Here is a 15,306-nt window from a genome sequence, read left to right on the forward strand (position 1 = left end):
ATAACCATGCATACAATTCTACAGTGCTCGTGCTCATTGCCCCTCTTCCTCTTTTACCAATCCCAAAGACACTATAACTCCCGTAGCTGCTTTCTCAGCTGCCTTTCTAGCGTCGGATGATTGAGAAATTTGAGTCTGGACAAAATGCGATTTGATCTCTTTGGCACGGGCGATCTGTAGTGTTGATCAGGGGAGAGATAGGGTTAAATTGTGGGATGAAAGTGATTTCAGATTGAGAGTAATGGAGATATCAGGTATATTAGCTGATGTACTTTCTTTCTTTATCATTGAGATCTCCATGAGACATGCTTGACGTCCGTCAATACGTTAAGAGAGCACCTCGTCCATCCAGATTCTCCGGATAGAAAGCAATCGCATAACTTCAGAATATGCGCACTCACCTCTTTGGTGTGATGTAAACATTCCATATAATCATCTTTCTGAGCTACACAATCTACTGGTTTTTCGGCGCTAGCGTAGCACTGCAAATGCAGCATAGAGTATGGAGCAGTGATTGGCACGAGAGGAAAATAAGATTAGGTTGAGTTGGATTGGGTCGATAGTATTGTGTCAACAGCAAACGAGGGAGATGATCGTTGGACAAGGAGGAAAATGACAAGTTAGCAACGATTACCTTGCGGCCTTATATCTGCAGACGTAGATGCAACTCAACTCACCTTGGAGAATTCTTGCCAGAGAGGGAAACACCTCGTTCGACCTATCGATTGCAAAAGTCCACATAATCAGCTTCACAATCCACGATCCTTCTCAAGACATTGTCTTCCTTCCTTTCCAGTTCCGACTAGAAATTGTCTTCCTTCTGAACATCCAGTCTTTGGGTACTCCTTACAAATCCTCCTGGACTTCTTCTACATCTTGACTAAATGTAAATTAAGACGAGAGTCCAAGGCATCAGATTCCCTCATGAAATGCCCTCCATCGTTCGTGTCATTCTTGCGATCGGACCTCCGGATTCATTTCTGATCCCTTCCTAGCAGATCACTGACGACCGAGACTTGCTTTTCTTTCGATACCAAACCTTCACACTGAAATCCGTCCAACGCTATTTAACAATCTCAAAAGACGCCAAATACGTACCACCTGTATAACCGAAACCAGACTAAAACAACGCATCACATCAGCATTTATCTTCTCAGATTATCATTAAGCAGAGTGGTACTCACAGCCATCTTATCTACCTTTTGATTCTACGTTATGTTATGTTAAATGTATTGACTGAAGATGATGTACCGTTAAATGCAAGAACATTGATTCGCTTGTCTCTCTCTGCTTTGTGTTGAATTGGGTGAACGGGTGAACGGGATCAAATGAGAACACAATGGGAGCGTTGTGATACTGAAGCATATCAATTCCACGTCATTCCCAATGCACCTTGACTGGGACGGTTGTATGCACAAGTCAATGTCCATAGTGATGCTTACATACATACCCAAACAGTATCAAGAGAACATACCATATAACCTGCTATATGCATACAATTTCCATGTTGTACCATATCAAACGATAACCATACATTGGAGTGGTTCAGCATTCATCCAAACGATCATACCAAAAGAGCGAGAGATCCAATTACAACAGATACGATCACTAACGGGTTAGAAGATTAATCCAAGTCAGTACATACGTCATATTGCTTTGGAAGAAAGACTTGAGGAAACGATGCATTGATATGGAGTCGAATGAAAAAGAGAAAGATTGTCCTAAAATGTCCGCTTGTCTATGGAAAATGAATGGGTTATATGGCTTAAAATGAAAATGGTATTATACTACAATCACTTTATTATGATGGTTGATCATTAATCAAAGAGCAGACCGACGCTTACCAGCTGTACCTGCCATTCTCTTTCTTGACCTTGATCTCTTACATGCTCCACTAGACGCATTTCCATTACCGCTGTCAATTGGGCTGGCAGAAGCAGACGAGGAAGCAGATGCTGATGCGGAAGAACTAGACGAGGCAGTATCAGGAGATGAGATTGTTGCTGAGCCAGAAGCAGAACCTGAAGTGATAGTCACTTGAGGTTGAGTGTCGGAACTGGTACTTGAAGGAGGTTCGACGATGTCTGTTGCTTCTCCGCCATCAACGGAAGTAGAGGAAGAGGTAGGTTCAGCAGCGAGATTATTACCTGGCGCAGGTGAGGCTGTCGCAGTGGCTCCGCAGAATCCACCTTCGGCGGCGATTTGCGATGATACCCAGACCTATAAGCATCAAAAATCATATGTCAGTTGACCTATGCTATAGACATTTCTTAGGTGCGACTTACGAAAGGTTGACCAGTTGACCAGGTAACGGATAAAGCACCATTCCCATCTGTCTTGGCTTTGTCACATGAGAGCAAACTAGATTGAACCATTAGCGAACGGGAGACTTCAAGCAGCCCAGTTGATATACTCACTCAACCACATCAGCATTGTTACCAAACTTAGTACCACCAATCGACCAAGTGCCCGAACCTCCTGATCCTCGCTAAAAGAAGGAAATGATCAGTCAGCTAAGCCCAAGTCAATGTCGATCTATAGGATTTGGTAACTCACGTTGGTCAAGACAATCAGCGCATCCTCTCTTTGCAGAGCAATATCGTTATCCTGAATCTTAAGCACTGTACCAACAGAATTCAGGAATTTGCCTTTTGTACTGAGGAATTTCCTGATCTTGTTCAACGTAGTGATTCTCTTGTATGTATCACCGTTTGTAGCGTAATTGTTATAGTTCCAAAGTGCTTCTCGGTTATTTGGATCATATGGACCATCGGCAATATCTTGCTCCAACCCATAGTATACAGTGGGTATACCACCGTACATGAATGATCCGACGATAGCATTGTATACCAATGATCTGTCACCGGTTCGTGAGTTGAATCGAGGCAAATCTTGATTATCGAGGAAAGATCCGATAACGGTCGGATCAGAGTATGAAGTGGCAGCTGCGTTGATGTAGTGTTGGAGAGTTCCCATGGTTTTACCACCACCGAAGACTGCTGCGGCACCGTATAGCATACCTAGGGATTATATTTGGTATCAGTCGGAAGCCCTCCAGAACAGGATTGGGAAGACACTTACCGAAACCGAATACGGAGTCGATACCATCAGTTCCTTGGTAAGTGGCGGCGTATCTGACGATAGTCTGTCATTAGCAACAGTCAAAGCTATGATTGTATTTATGGTGATTGTCATTACTCACTCAGTACTATCACCAGCTACTTCACCAATACAGAAAATACCCGCGGAAGTACAGAAATCATGTTGAAACTCTTTGCTCAAATGCTTCGAGGCGTCGATTCTGAATCCATCTATACCATATTCTTTCACATATCCTCCAACCCACGATTTCAACTTATCAGCTACAACTGGAGTTTCCGTTGCGAGATCCAAGAGAGCTACATCATTATCATCCCCTCCAGTGACAAGCCAGCATTCCTGCTCTGAATCGTGATCTCCCCATTTGATATTACATCTTTCGTGGTAATTTGCTGGATCCTTGAAAAGCATCTTACCGTCGTTGACCGTAGAGAGGGTTTGAGCGTCGATGTGGTAGTTTGTAGCTGCCAATGCGTTAATGGCGATATCTACCATCAGGTACATTCCCCTGGAATGAAGAGCGGAAGATAAGGCTTTGAGATCATCGGCTGTACCGAAATGAGGATTAAGCTGGGTGGGATCAACGGTCCAGTATCCCTATGGCGAAGAAAGAAGGATAAAACAGATCAGCAGATGTACAGTAAGGTGGAAGTCCAGCCATATTTAGATATGATCGTCACAGGATATGGATCATGAATGAGGATCACCATCATTCGTTTTATACGTCACCTTTCATCAGACACCAGAGGTTGAACCATGCTGAAAGGTCGTTGTATTGATGGTGCTGCAGTACACTCACATGATAATTTTCTCCATACTTGGTATAACCCTCGATACCCAAAGCAGTAGGTGAAATCCAAACAGCGTCAAATCTCATTCCCTGGATGTAATCTAGTTTGTCAATGGTAGAACGCCATGTACCACCACAATATGATCTTGATCCTAGATCACATTGTCCACCACCTGCGAAACGATCTGTGATCAATCTGAAAAGTACCAAAACCAACCAAAGTCAGCACAAATGATGCAGCAGCTTGAGAGATAGTATGTATGAGAGATGGACTTACTGATAGATCGATCTGGATCTCCAATCATCTTTGTTGGCAGCGTGTACGCTGATAGTACTTGCAAGTAAAGGTAAGAGAGTGAGCAACTTGGTAAAGGGTGCCATCGTTTAATAATTGAGAATATAGGATAAAATGTATGTATATGTAACGATTGTATATTGAACGAGCGAGAATGAGTCAGTACGTATATAAAGGGGTTATGGACGATGAATGAAAGTGAATTGAAGTGTTATGAGAGTGATAGTGAGGTTAAAGGGGGATGTAGATCACTTAAGGAGAAGGAACAAGAAATGGGAAATGGGGATGGCATGTCTGATCGTTAATCAATGCTGTGCTACTCTTTATATATGATTGGTCTTGTATACATCGCCTAGATCGCGTTGTGGGCTGTTTATTTAGTTGATCGATCAATCGTTTGGGATGTTCACTCTGAAAGGAGGGTGTTGTTGTATTTTAGTATGACACACGGACGAATTAACTTAGTCTTCCATCTTCCTTTGTTCTCCCCAGCCCAAGCCATGGCTGGAACACCAAGCATCATTCAAGAGAACCACCAAGCCATACCATATGATCCAACATGAAACGCAAGGAATGTTGTCCTTCGTTGTTTCCAATTGATCGTCGTTGGGCAACTTTGTCGCATACTGCTTATTGTACCCTGAAACACTGTGTGGAATTCAAGGACCGCCAATGGATCCTTTCGAGGTGAGATTGTCTAGATACGGTATCATCGCCCACCTAGCTTAGTGGGGGGCTATGACTGATTTGTCAATGACGTCCAAACGCAAGCTATAACGATGCATAAGACACCGTCGCATTCCTCATGTCGACCTATAATCTTATGCTTATGCTTGACCTCTAAGATCTTGAGGTTGGATTTATGTTGCTTCGGTTCCGTCGGAAGTAAAGCAGAGCAGCTGAACAACAACAAAAACAAAATTCATTCTCAAATTCCTCTGAAATCTCATTCTTGATTTGATTGTCATCTATTATAGCTAATCCAGACTACCAGCAATTGCATGAACGTTTATATCAGGGAACGTTATTCGAATGCTTGACCTCACTTCAAAGACTCGCTCAAGAATTGGCCATCCGATATGACCTTTCCATCTTCCGTTGAGCATCTTCCCTTACCTCGGTCGAAACAACGTAGCCGTCTGTCAAGGAGGAACGACGACTATGAAGAAGATGATGAATACAGGTCCACTCCGAGAGAAGCTGAATTGAGAACGGAAGTCGGGGTAGGTGGTACTCTATTGGATTTCGGAAGACACGGAGGAGTGGGATTGGAAAGAAGTAAGAAAGGTTGGGAGTGGATTTGGGCGAGCGAGGAAAGGAAAGGTGAGTCTGCTGTTCCGTCCAGAACATGCTCATCACTCAGCTGAATGGCTACTTCAGACTTGAGATACGTAAATGGAGAGAAAGCGATATGTTTGTTTCCTGCTACGAGATCGGTGGAAAGGGAGGTGAATATGTCGGGGAAAGATATGATTGATTCGTCTGTAAGTCATTCGTCTGTATACCTGAAATGCTTTGATCTGTCTTCGTCTACACTTATAGATGCATTTCAGTGATATCGTTGCTGATGAAGCTTTAGACAAAATACATCGAATCTCTCTGTTCACCATACGAGCGCTACGGTCTACGAGAAGCTCTCACATCCATCTTAGACGAAGATACAACCCATCAAGCTGGACCGTCAAACACATCAAAACAGCGTGGATTAGGTATACCAGAGAGGGATGTATATGAGGGAATCAAGTTAGCATTGATCGATAATCCCAGAGCTAGAATAGCGAAAACTCTATTGGCTTTCCCGGTTGGTGAAGTGGGACACTGTCTAAGTAAGCTATCGTTTACCCATAGATCTTATGGAGTATTTGGAAGCTGACAGCCCATTGAAATTGATTTATAGACATCAGTCCGTTCCTACCTGCGAACAGTACGAAAGTCGATCAGAGGAGTAGACTCCATTTTCTACCTACCCATAAAACCGTTGAGAGGTTTCCTACCCCTATTTTACAGATCGTTTCTTCGCCTGTGGTTTCCAGCTCAAGGATTGATCGTACGTTACTCATCCAACTGTCTCTAACACCAATGACTGATCTCTTTATATGATGATAGGCGAAGCTACAGCCCTACTCATTCGACTTCAGTCTACCACGCACCTCCTGAATCTCATACCCGATCACACGTACGTGCCGCCGAGCTCGGAAGCACCCGTGATATGTCAGCGTACCGCATCATTAAGCTATGAAGATACCGAAGGAAGAAGGCATGTGGACGTAGCGTTAGATCCCAAGATATGGTCGAGGGTATTGGTCGTAGATGATTCTGGCGGAGTATGGTTATGGTGGGAAGAGAAAGATAATAAGAAGGGCAGGATTGAGAAGGCTTGGAATCTGTACGTTCAAGCACATCAACGTCGCTTTATCGCGGAGTCGTGTGTTGTGCAGAGGGACCATCATGCTGATATTAATTTATACTATAGACGCAAGATAAGGGATAAAGTCACGGACGAAAAGAATCAGTTTTTCAGGATTGCGTTTGGTACGAAGTCCGATACCGCTTTGGTTATATCGGCAAGGGATTGTGTAGTAATTGATCTGAACGTGAGATACTCTCTTGAGCTTTTAGGATAGATGTAGTTTGCTAATAACAGATATCTAGGATCCCGATCACCCCTCTACGACCCTCCTCACCCTACACGGCAAAGATCGTCAATTTACATCCCTCGACAAAACAGCCCTGGAACTAGGATCTCAACAGACCGTCATCGCAACTAATCATGAGATCATGTGGGTTGACGAAAGTAAACCTGGTACACCAATCATTTCCTGGAAACATGATTTTGGACATTCGACAGATTTGGAAGTAGGCGTGATACCTGGATTGAGTAAAAGAGGTGAGTGAGCTATTCTTACGTGACCTCGGCCGTTCACCAAGCTCATGTTTAGAGTCATCCAATACTTTAGACCTATGTACCATACTGTACTCTACCGCACAGCGGTTCCTCTTAGCATTTCCAATCGCAAAATCCACACATCCTCGATCACTCTCCCATCCTTACCCCTTTCACATCCCTACCGACGGCCTGGGGTCTATACAACCTTTTACTCCTGCTTCTTTCCGTCATCCGAGATGTTTGATCGGTATCACCCCGGATGGAGCGATCTACTCGGTTCCACTCTTATCTGCGAATGGTAGATCAAGGCCTGCCAGAAGTGATCTGAAGAAACCGATAACGGAGATCAAGTCTATCTGGGACGAACATGTACACTCTTTGAAAGATAAGGTCGATGGAGATCAGAAAAGGGAAGATGCGGAGAGGATCAAGAGTGGTAAAGAATTGGATCTCCGTTGGGCTTGGCTTGGTAAGTGATGTCAACCCTACAATGAAAATGGAATTGACTAAAGGAGACTTCTGGTGCAGAGATCAATCAATCGTCGGGAATGGTCGATCAGAAAATATATTTTCATCCCGTTGAGTTCGAACAGTATTTGAGAGAATTGGATGCACCTTCGGAACATTTTATGACAGCGTGAGTATGGTGAAAGATCTTCCAGCAACCTCTCCCGACCTTGCATTATTAATCACAACGTATATATATGTGTATAGTGGCGATCTAGCTCGAGATTCTATTTACCCCGAACCGACCGAGCTCCAATCCCATTTACTCAACCCTCTTCCCATACATCCTCAAGGATCAAAGGTCACTATCGACTCGTTGACTCAAATGAACTTGTCCAAAAATCTACCGGTAATTTCGAGATTCGGTAACGATTTGCCTATACTCGATAACTGCCGACCCCAATTCAGAACGATAGCCAATAAAGATATTTCAGCATCAGCGGACTCGGACATATCTCCCTCGAGTACGTATGAAATACTACGAGAATCATTTCCTATGTCCAAGAAGAATGACATTGCTCAATTGGCGATGGACCTATCTCTGTCGACTACCATCTTATCCTTTGAACCAATTGTGATGCCTTCCGATAACGCACATCACAACACGCAAACGACAGAACCCGATGATTTGTTCACTAGAGCAGCGGGGTTGAGTCTAAGTGAGAAGGAACCGCCTAAAATCACTTATCATCATCTGATACCTCGACTGAATTATATCGATGATGATGAAGTTGGTATGGTGATGGGTAAGGGGAAAGAGAACGAAGATGAATTGCAGGATTTGACTGCCAGGGGATTATTGAATGATTGGAAATTGTCCTCGAACCCTTTGGATTATACTTGGAAATCATGGAGAAGGGATGATGAAATTGATGATCATACGATCAGTCATCGAGATCCAATTAGATCACAAACACAAGCACAGACACAGACGCAGGTGAAAATGTCTTTATCACAAACACAAAATGAGAGGATGATCAAACCATTACCTTCACAATCCCAATCGCAATTTAGGTATTCTCAACCTACTCTTTCAACTTTCGCTCGACCGCAACAACAATCACAATTTTCATATCGTACTCCACCTTCTTTATCTACCATTGAAACCCAATCTCTATCCCAACCAAATAGATCTAGGGGACTGACACCGACGTTCAGTTTACCCAACCTAAGACATTATCCACCGGATTTAGGTTTATCAAGATCATCACCTCCTCCACAACCTCACGGACCAGGATCCAGTCAACCGCCAACGGAAGAGGTGCAGTGGGCTGCTACTCAGGTGGAGAGAGGACCGTTCGGTGGGAGGGGGGACAAAGAGAAGAAGAAGAAGAAAGAGAAAAAGAGAATTGGAGGGTTTTGATTTGTCACATTGTGAATGTTCGCATTTGACATTCAGATATGCAATAATGAGGTTTCGCCTGTAGATCTTTGAAATCCCTCTTTTTTAACTTTCAGAGATGGATGATTGAGTCGTTATAAACTGTAGCTTTCCTAAACATGAATATATTCCTAAAATCGCAGAAGGCCTTTCCGCGTGGTCCGAAAAATGTGAAGCCACGATACGGTTCCTATGCATAAATCATAAGGCTGCCTATGAAGGTACATTACAATACAACAACAGTATACTGGTGTAAGTGAGTCTAAACTGGATTCAATCTATATGTTATTCCTTCTTGACCCTCTTCCTACTTACTTTCACCTCACCCTGTGTACTTCTCCTTTTCTCACCCGCCTTCCTCCCCTCTTCGGCAACTTCGGAAACAAGCTGCCCTTGCCCTTCCACATTCGCCTTCGCGGTCATTCTAGCTTTAGCGCGAGACGCAGTGGTGGAAAGAGGTTTGTCGTGCGCTACGCCTCCTTCGCTAGGCTTGAGGATCCTGGTCTTACGTGGTGTTTTAGGTTTCGTTGTAGTAGTAGAGGATGAAGTCGCTGCTCGCTTAGGTATAGGTGGAATCTGCATTACGCGTGAGGTACTTTTCGATTGGGCAAGTCTGCTTGAAGTAGTAGTTATCGTATCAGTCGCAGTGCGATTCGATGTTGGGCGAGGCATTCGAGGTGCTGATGATTTTGCCAATTTGACAGTACCCCTATCAGGCTGAGAAGCTTTTACTGAGCTAGACGAGGATTCTTTCCCAATCCCCTTCTCTTTCTCATCACCAGGTATGGTGGTAGGTGCACGTAACATCTCCATTGCGTCGTTATCGTCCTCTTCGTTGTCAGGGATGATCAATGTAGGTATAGCTTTACCTTTCCCTTTCTTACTGCTCAACACCAAATTATCAGGATGGACTACTCCCTCTGAACCATTTAGCACGTGTCTCGCTCGAGATCCACTAGGTCTCTTCCTCTCAGGCTCGATTTCCCCTATGGTATCAACGTCGATCAAATTTATCTCCTTCTCAGTTCGCACCCTAGACCTTCTAGGTGATCTCCTGATTTCCCTCACTTCGTCAACCTCGAGAAAATTGTTCTGTGTCTTTGCTGTAATTGCTTTGAGAGGAGTAATTGGACCGGCACTTGCTATCTTTACGTACTCAGGTGAAGAAGGTGGTGAAGGAGGTAAGATTTCAGGTGTGGCGGGAGGGTCGATGAAGGATATCGATCTTCTAGGTGTAATCGGTCGAGGAGAGGGATGACGAAGTAAAATGGATCCTGGAATTTGAGGTGGAGGGGAGAGGAAGGAAGCTCGAATGTGATCTTCGTCTACTGTCGGTGTGTCCCTATTTTGCTCCACAGCTTCAGATGAGTCATGAATGGTTGAATGGGATCTGATGAGGTTGGCAATGGTATTGAATGAAGATTTCAAGGTTGTTTTGGAGAGTTTAAGCGTCGAAATGATGAGTGAGAACGGGATCTGAAGAATATAGTGAAACAGAAGGATACCAATTGACTGGATGAGAAGTACTGAGAGGTCCACAGGCGTTTCGTATGGTCGAACAGCGGGAGTGAGGATGTGATAGAAGATATGAGAAGATACCTGGAGACGTTAATCAGCCGATGTTCGTTGACACGATCGATGTGGTCCGGGTAGCTGTACAGATGAGCATAAGATACATGACACTCACTGATAATCTCATAAATAAGAATGCACCACATATAACAGCTTTGACAGGCGCATAGAATGGTATCCAACTCAACAAGGTCGATATAGCAGGTCCCAAAGTTTGAGCCACAACCTGTTTGTGACGTGATCTTCAGCTGTAAATCCCTCATGACTGGAAAATGTAGAGCAAATAGCCGACTTACGTATATAGTCCAGCAGATCAAACTCTCCCTCATCGCTTTCTTCCTCGTATTTGTACCTATCCTCCGTCCATTAGGCCGTATGCTCCGCAGTGCTCGGAACGTATCTAGCACGTTGAGGGATAGCCTGGAAGGTGAGATGTCAGCTGAGTAGGTTGAATTTGACCAGTTCGAGTAAGCTCACCATATCGTCTGAGTGGTTGATCCCTTCGATGATAGGTAGTACCAGATTATTCCTACGGCCATGAGAGGGAGGAGGGATGAAGTGGAGGTTGACATGATGACTTGCGAGGTGATTGTTGCGCCCCTTATATTGGCTGCTGCGGTATCATCGAGTTTGCAATTCCAGGCAGCCACGGTGTCAGCGGAAGAGCAGTATGTAGTATCACAATGAAGTATGATCAGGCAAGGATGAAATAGAGAGACACGAAGTACACGGGAGGATGCGAAAAGTCGATGTTTTGGCTTCTTCTTCTACGAGAAAACACACGCGCATCACCAACGCACATGCTCCCACGTGGCACCCGATTATCTGGCTGGGTATTTCTGGTAATTTCTCCCATATGTCACTACTTACTGTCGCTGTCACCAAACCAAACCAAACGATGCATCTCTCACTTTGTATTCCCCTTCTCTTCTTCTCTCTTTCTCTCCTTCTTCCAGCATCTACTTTATACACTCTTTTGTTCTTATCCACTTCGTTTCGTTTCATCTTCTTACCCATCCTCCTTTGTATCACTATACCCCATCCCCACCCATACAATGGCTGTAGATTATAGTCAGTTCAAAGGGTAAGCTAACATTCATGGATCCAAGAATGGACGTACAGCTGACCGGTGCTTCCTGTTCGTTTCAGAAAACCCTTCCAGGTCATCTCCAAATTGGGAGTTCGATACACAGGTATATTCGATCATATCAATCAGGATGATCAGACCATCTGCCTAGCACAAGGTAAGTTAGCCTACGGGTCCCAAAATTGCACTGAAGCTTACGTGTAACGTCAGTGTATAATCATGGTACCGAGGATAGACCCACGCCCAGGAAATTACCTGGGTCCAACAAATCGCTGGGTTGGGTCAGATTCCAGTGAGCTACTACGTCTGTAATCAAGATGGACGATCAGCTGACACTCTCTTTTACAGCACAGAGTCTATTGAATCTCTAGCTTTGGTAGAGAATTACATACCACCTGGTGAAGAGGCTCCAGTGGATCCGATTCTCGCGTCTGTTGTAAGTATAAACTCATCTCTCTCTGAATACATATTGTCAAAGCATATTCTTTTCCCTACATATCCGTCTTTCATACAATTCTTTTCGACCCCTCCCCCTGCCCCTTCTCATGATGAAGCATTTTTCGGATGTAAAGTGTCCTACGGGACCGATGTCCGAGAGCGCAAAAAAAGTGTGGACACCTCCGTTGCCTTCCTTCTGAATCTCTACTTTTTCGAAATTCTCTCATACGATAATAGCAGTGAAACGGGATCGACGCTGATACGATGATTGTATAATCATGGTAGAGCCAAAATGCCCCACCAGCTGCTCAGGCCCCATCCCAACCTCCCCAACCACCTTCCGGTCTCGCAGCAGCATCTTCCTCTCAACCTCGTAAACAATCCTTCGACTTACCCCCCAAACCCACCGGTGCAGCCATATCCGCCGCAACCGCTTTAGACAGAGTTCAAAGATCCCTTTCAGACTTACACGTCAACGAAGATTCCGGTAGACCACGAAGAGGACCCAGAGCTCAACCTATCGAGGTCCCTGACACGGAATTCGACTTCGCAGCGAACAACGAGAAGTTCGAGAAAGAGAAAGGTAAAGAAGCTGAAACCAACGGACATGTTGAGCCTACTTCGAACGAGATTGGTGAACCTGAATCTCAACCTCATCCTTCCGCTTTAGCATCTTCCCCTCAGAAAGAGGATCAACCCAGACCCCAACCCCAACCTGTCAAATACAACAAATCGAGCTTCTTCGATAATCTATCTACTGAGACTGCGAAAGTATCAAGGGCGGATGAGCGACATAGGAATTTCGACACGTTTGGTGAAGCTGGTGGACCAAATTATAACCAAGGTGGTCCTGGTGGGTTCAGAGGCAGAGGTGGATTTAATCGTGGTGGTCAACAGGGTTATAACAACCGAGGTGGACGAGGTGGATATCACAGAGGTGGTAGAGGTGGGTATAATGGTGGTCAGCAAGGACAGGGTCAGGGACAGGGATTTCAGCAAGGTGGACAGAGACAGTACTATAACAATAGACAGAATCAGAATGAACTGGCGTAAGACGTAAGAAGTGAAAAGAAGTAAAAATGGATGTTGTATATAAAGTAGAACAAATATCAAGTATAAAGATGTATCATCATTATCATCAGTTCAATCATGACTGAAAGAGTTTCGTTATTGCAATTGTTCAAAAGACCTTTGCAGTACATCTATCGTGTCATTTATCATATATCGTCTATAATCTAATTGATCTAAATCATTTACCCAAATACCCTCGCCCAAACACCATCCACAATACCGTGTATTCCGGTCCCGATCGAAGGATACATCCCATAAACCCATTTCCACCCTAAAGCAAGTAATGTCCCGTACAATGCACCACCCAGTATTTGTTCCCAGGTATGATAACCCAATTGCTTTCTGGACCATAATCCCAATACCCAATATCCACTTACTCCTACACCTGCTAGCCAACTAAGGGGGAAGGAGAGGTATTGGACATAAGGGATGAGATAGATGAAGTAAAACGTTAGAGCTGTTGAATGCGTTGAGGGCATCCCATAGGTACGTTTTGGACGGATCTTCGAGGGGGATGAAGATGGGTCGGGAGGCGGAGGACGAGGATTACGGATTAGGTTTTTCAGTAGTTTGGCTATTGATCGAAATTAATTGATGGGATCGTAATCAGTAAGGTGTGTGAGATGATTGCGTGGGTCTTATATTGTGCGGCTATACGAAATAGGACCAATCGACAGTACCCACCTGATAAAGAGGAGTTTAACGCTCCAATGGCGAACCATACCACATGAGCATTTCTAGTATATAATATCGCCAAAGCAGTCGACAACGTAACTGTTATATGTGTCTACGATCGCACAAGCAGCGGCATCAGCACGAGTCACACATATGGATGGGTAAGACAGATGAACAGTAGATCTACTAACCTCATCCAAGATGTATAACAACGTAGATGGGTAATCACTCGGTTTGTGGGGTTTCAAGAAACCCATTTTCCCGATCTGCTCGGACAGTCGTCAGGAGAATTTGGGTCTTGGTCTTTCGATCGTGCTTGAAGTGTCTGCGTCTATCGACAGTGTGGAAACAGTAGGTATACTGTCTAGTTTGGTGTTTGCGGTTGTTGGTGATAGAATAAAAATGTATAGAAGAAGGTATTCCAAACCATCATCTTCATCGTTTTCGGTTGTTGGTCGCTCAGGCACGGGTCATAACGGAACATCTCGAATTCACAACATTTCTGATTTCTGACTTTTGATTTTTCATCTCTTGTATACAATTGCCACCTAAACCATATAGATCCCAAGTATCTGATCAGACGAACAAATCAAGACGATAGACCTCACCGCAAATCGCATAGTAAAATCAGCTGCGAGCATTCATTACTTACAGTCATCGCCCGAAGAAACACCCCCTCCCTTCGACTTGCAGGAAGAAACGATCCAGCAACAGTAGCAATAATAGAGCGAACATCATATCGTGAAAGGGATCAGAACCAGTGCAAGCCAAAGATACTCATATAAGAAAAAGTGGTTATAGGAAGGAAAGAGCATCATGTCACCACCCGCTGCATGCCAAGAAGCTAGAGAAGAGCTTGTAGCCTGTTTACTAAGGACGGATTGGTAAGTTCTGAAATTCAATTCCTTCGTGAGATTCAACTCGCTTTTAATGCTACATATCCTTGTATAGCTGACCATTCCCAACCCCATTTAGCGTGTTGAAATCCGGTAAAACACCAACAGAATGTTTACATCACCCTTCAGAACTTCCTTTACAGTGTCAACATCTTATAGCTAGATTCGCAGATTGTAAGAAAGGTATGGTGAGTGAATTCATATCTGCCTCCTGTTCCACTAGAACATCATTCCAAATCCTTTGAAGCTAAGGATTGGATCCCTGACCATTACTTTTTACCTTCCAATAGCTAGATATGAGAAGACGTTTCCGAGGTAATCACTTATCTGAATCTGCCAAGGCTGCCGCAAGAGGTGATATATTGAATCAGGGGACAGTCGATATCATACCTGATAGGAATCCAGAACAGGATACAAGGCGATGATAATAGGAATGTATACCTTTGGATCTCAATGGTTCTTGGACAGTATATACCCATATTGGTACTAGCTTGATTCGCCAGGACCAACTGATCAAGTTAGACGACTGCTATTGACATCAGAGTAGAGAAAAGCTTTGAACAAGTCACTATATACATGTAAATGTGAATCATTTCATCCCTATACTA

The 15,306-nt window shown here is 44.1% G+C and overlaps 7 protein-coding genes across 7 annotated transcripts; 3 read left to right on the top strand and 4 right to left on the bottom strand.

The window, feature by feature from the left end:
* Positions 1-33: 33 nt before the first annotated feature.
* On the bottom strand, positions 34-1,190 carry V865_004155 (uncharacterized protein; the record flags this gene model as incomplete). Its single annotated transcript, XM_066227940.1, has 5 exons — positions 34-174; positions 402-482; positions 678-718; positions 1,099-1,120; positions 1,185-1,190. 5 exons carry the CDS (start codon positions 1,188-1,190, stop codon positions 34-36), a joined length of 291 nt encoding a protein of 96 aa, XP_066084037.1.
* Positions 1,191-1,821: 631 nt separating this feature from the next.
* V865_004156 (uncharacterized protein) lies at positions 1,822-4,270 on the bottom strand (the record flags this gene model as incomplete). Its single annotated transcript, XM_066227941.1, has 8 exons — positions 1,822-2,220; positions 2,286-2,361; positions 2,418-2,488; positions 2,557-3,020; positions 3,082-3,134; positions 3,203-3,696; positions 3,899-4,085; positions 4,167-4,270. The coding sequence occupies 8 exons, from the start codon at positions 4,268-4,270 to the stop codon at positions 1,822-1,824; spliced, it is 1,848 nt and encodes a 615-aa protein (XP_066084038.1).
* Positions 4,271-5,263: 993 nt separating this feature from the next.
* On the top strand, positions 5,264-8,941 carry V865_004157 (uncharacterized protein; the record flags this gene model as incomplete). Its single annotated transcript, XM_066227942.1, has 10 exons — positions 5,264-5,507; positions 5,565-5,668; positions 5,764-6,010; positions 6,082-6,231; positions 6,291-6,570; positions 6,658-6,778; positions 6,837-7,071; positions 7,142-7,540; positions 7,600-7,708; positions 7,786-8,941. The coding sequence occupies 10 exons, from the start codon at positions 5,264-5,266 to the stop codon at positions 8,939-8,941; spliced, it is 3,045 nt and encodes a 1,014-aa protein (XP_066084039.1).
* Positions 8,942-9,244: 303 nt separating this feature from the next.
* On the bottom strand, positions 9,245-11,103 carry V865_004158 (uncharacterized protein; the record flags this gene model as incomplete). Its single annotated transcript, XM_066227943.1, has 4 exons — positions 9,245-10,558; positions 10,647-10,757; positions 10,828-10,951; positions 11,009-11,103. The coding sequence occupies 4 exons, from the start codon at positions 11,101-11,103 to the stop codon at positions 9,245-9,247; spliced, it is 1,644 nt and encodes a 547-aa protein (XP_066084040.1).
* Positions 11,104-11,586: 483 nt separating this feature from the next.
* V865_004159 (uncharacterized protein) lies at positions 11,587-13,109 on the top strand (the record flags this gene model as incomplete). The annotated part of the gene is made up of 5 exons (XM_066227944.1): positions 11,587-11,615; positions 11,681-11,775; positions 11,829-11,910; positions 11,967-12,054; positions 12,342-13,109. 5 exons carry the CDS (start codon positions 11,587-11,589, stop codon positions 13,107-13,109), a joined length of 1,062 nt encoding a protein of 353 aa, XP_066084041.1.
* Positions 13,110-13,309: 200 nt separating this feature from the next.
* Positions 13,310-14,059, bottom strand: V865_004160 (uncharacterized protein; the record flags this gene model as incomplete). The annotated part of the gene is made up of 3 exons (XM_066227945.1): positions 13,310-13,701; positions 13,812-13,914; positions 13,994-14,059. 3 exons carry the CDS (start codon positions 14,057-14,059, stop codon positions 13,310-13,312), a joined length of 561 nt encoding a protein of 186 aa, XP_066084042.1.
* A 559-nt stretch (positions 14,060-14,618) lies between these two features.
* Positions 14,619-15,123, top strand: V865_004161 (uncharacterized protein; the record flags this gene model as incomplete). The annotated part of the gene is made up of 3 exons (XM_066227946.1): positions 14,619-14,686; positions 14,778-14,886; positions 14,989-15,123. 3 exons carry the CDS (start codon positions 14,619-14,621, stop codon positions 15,121-15,123), a joined length of 312 nt encoding a protein of 103 aa, XP_066084043.1.
* Between the last annotated feature and the right edge of the window lie 183 nt (positions 15,124-15,306).

Source organism: Kwoniella europaea, chromosome 1 (assembly GCF_036810445.1).
Source record: "Kwoniella europaea PYCC6329 chromosome 1, complete sequence".
NCBI lineage: Eukaryota > Fungi > Basidiomycota > Tremellomycetes > Tremellales > Cryptococcaceae > Kwoniella > Kwoniella europaea.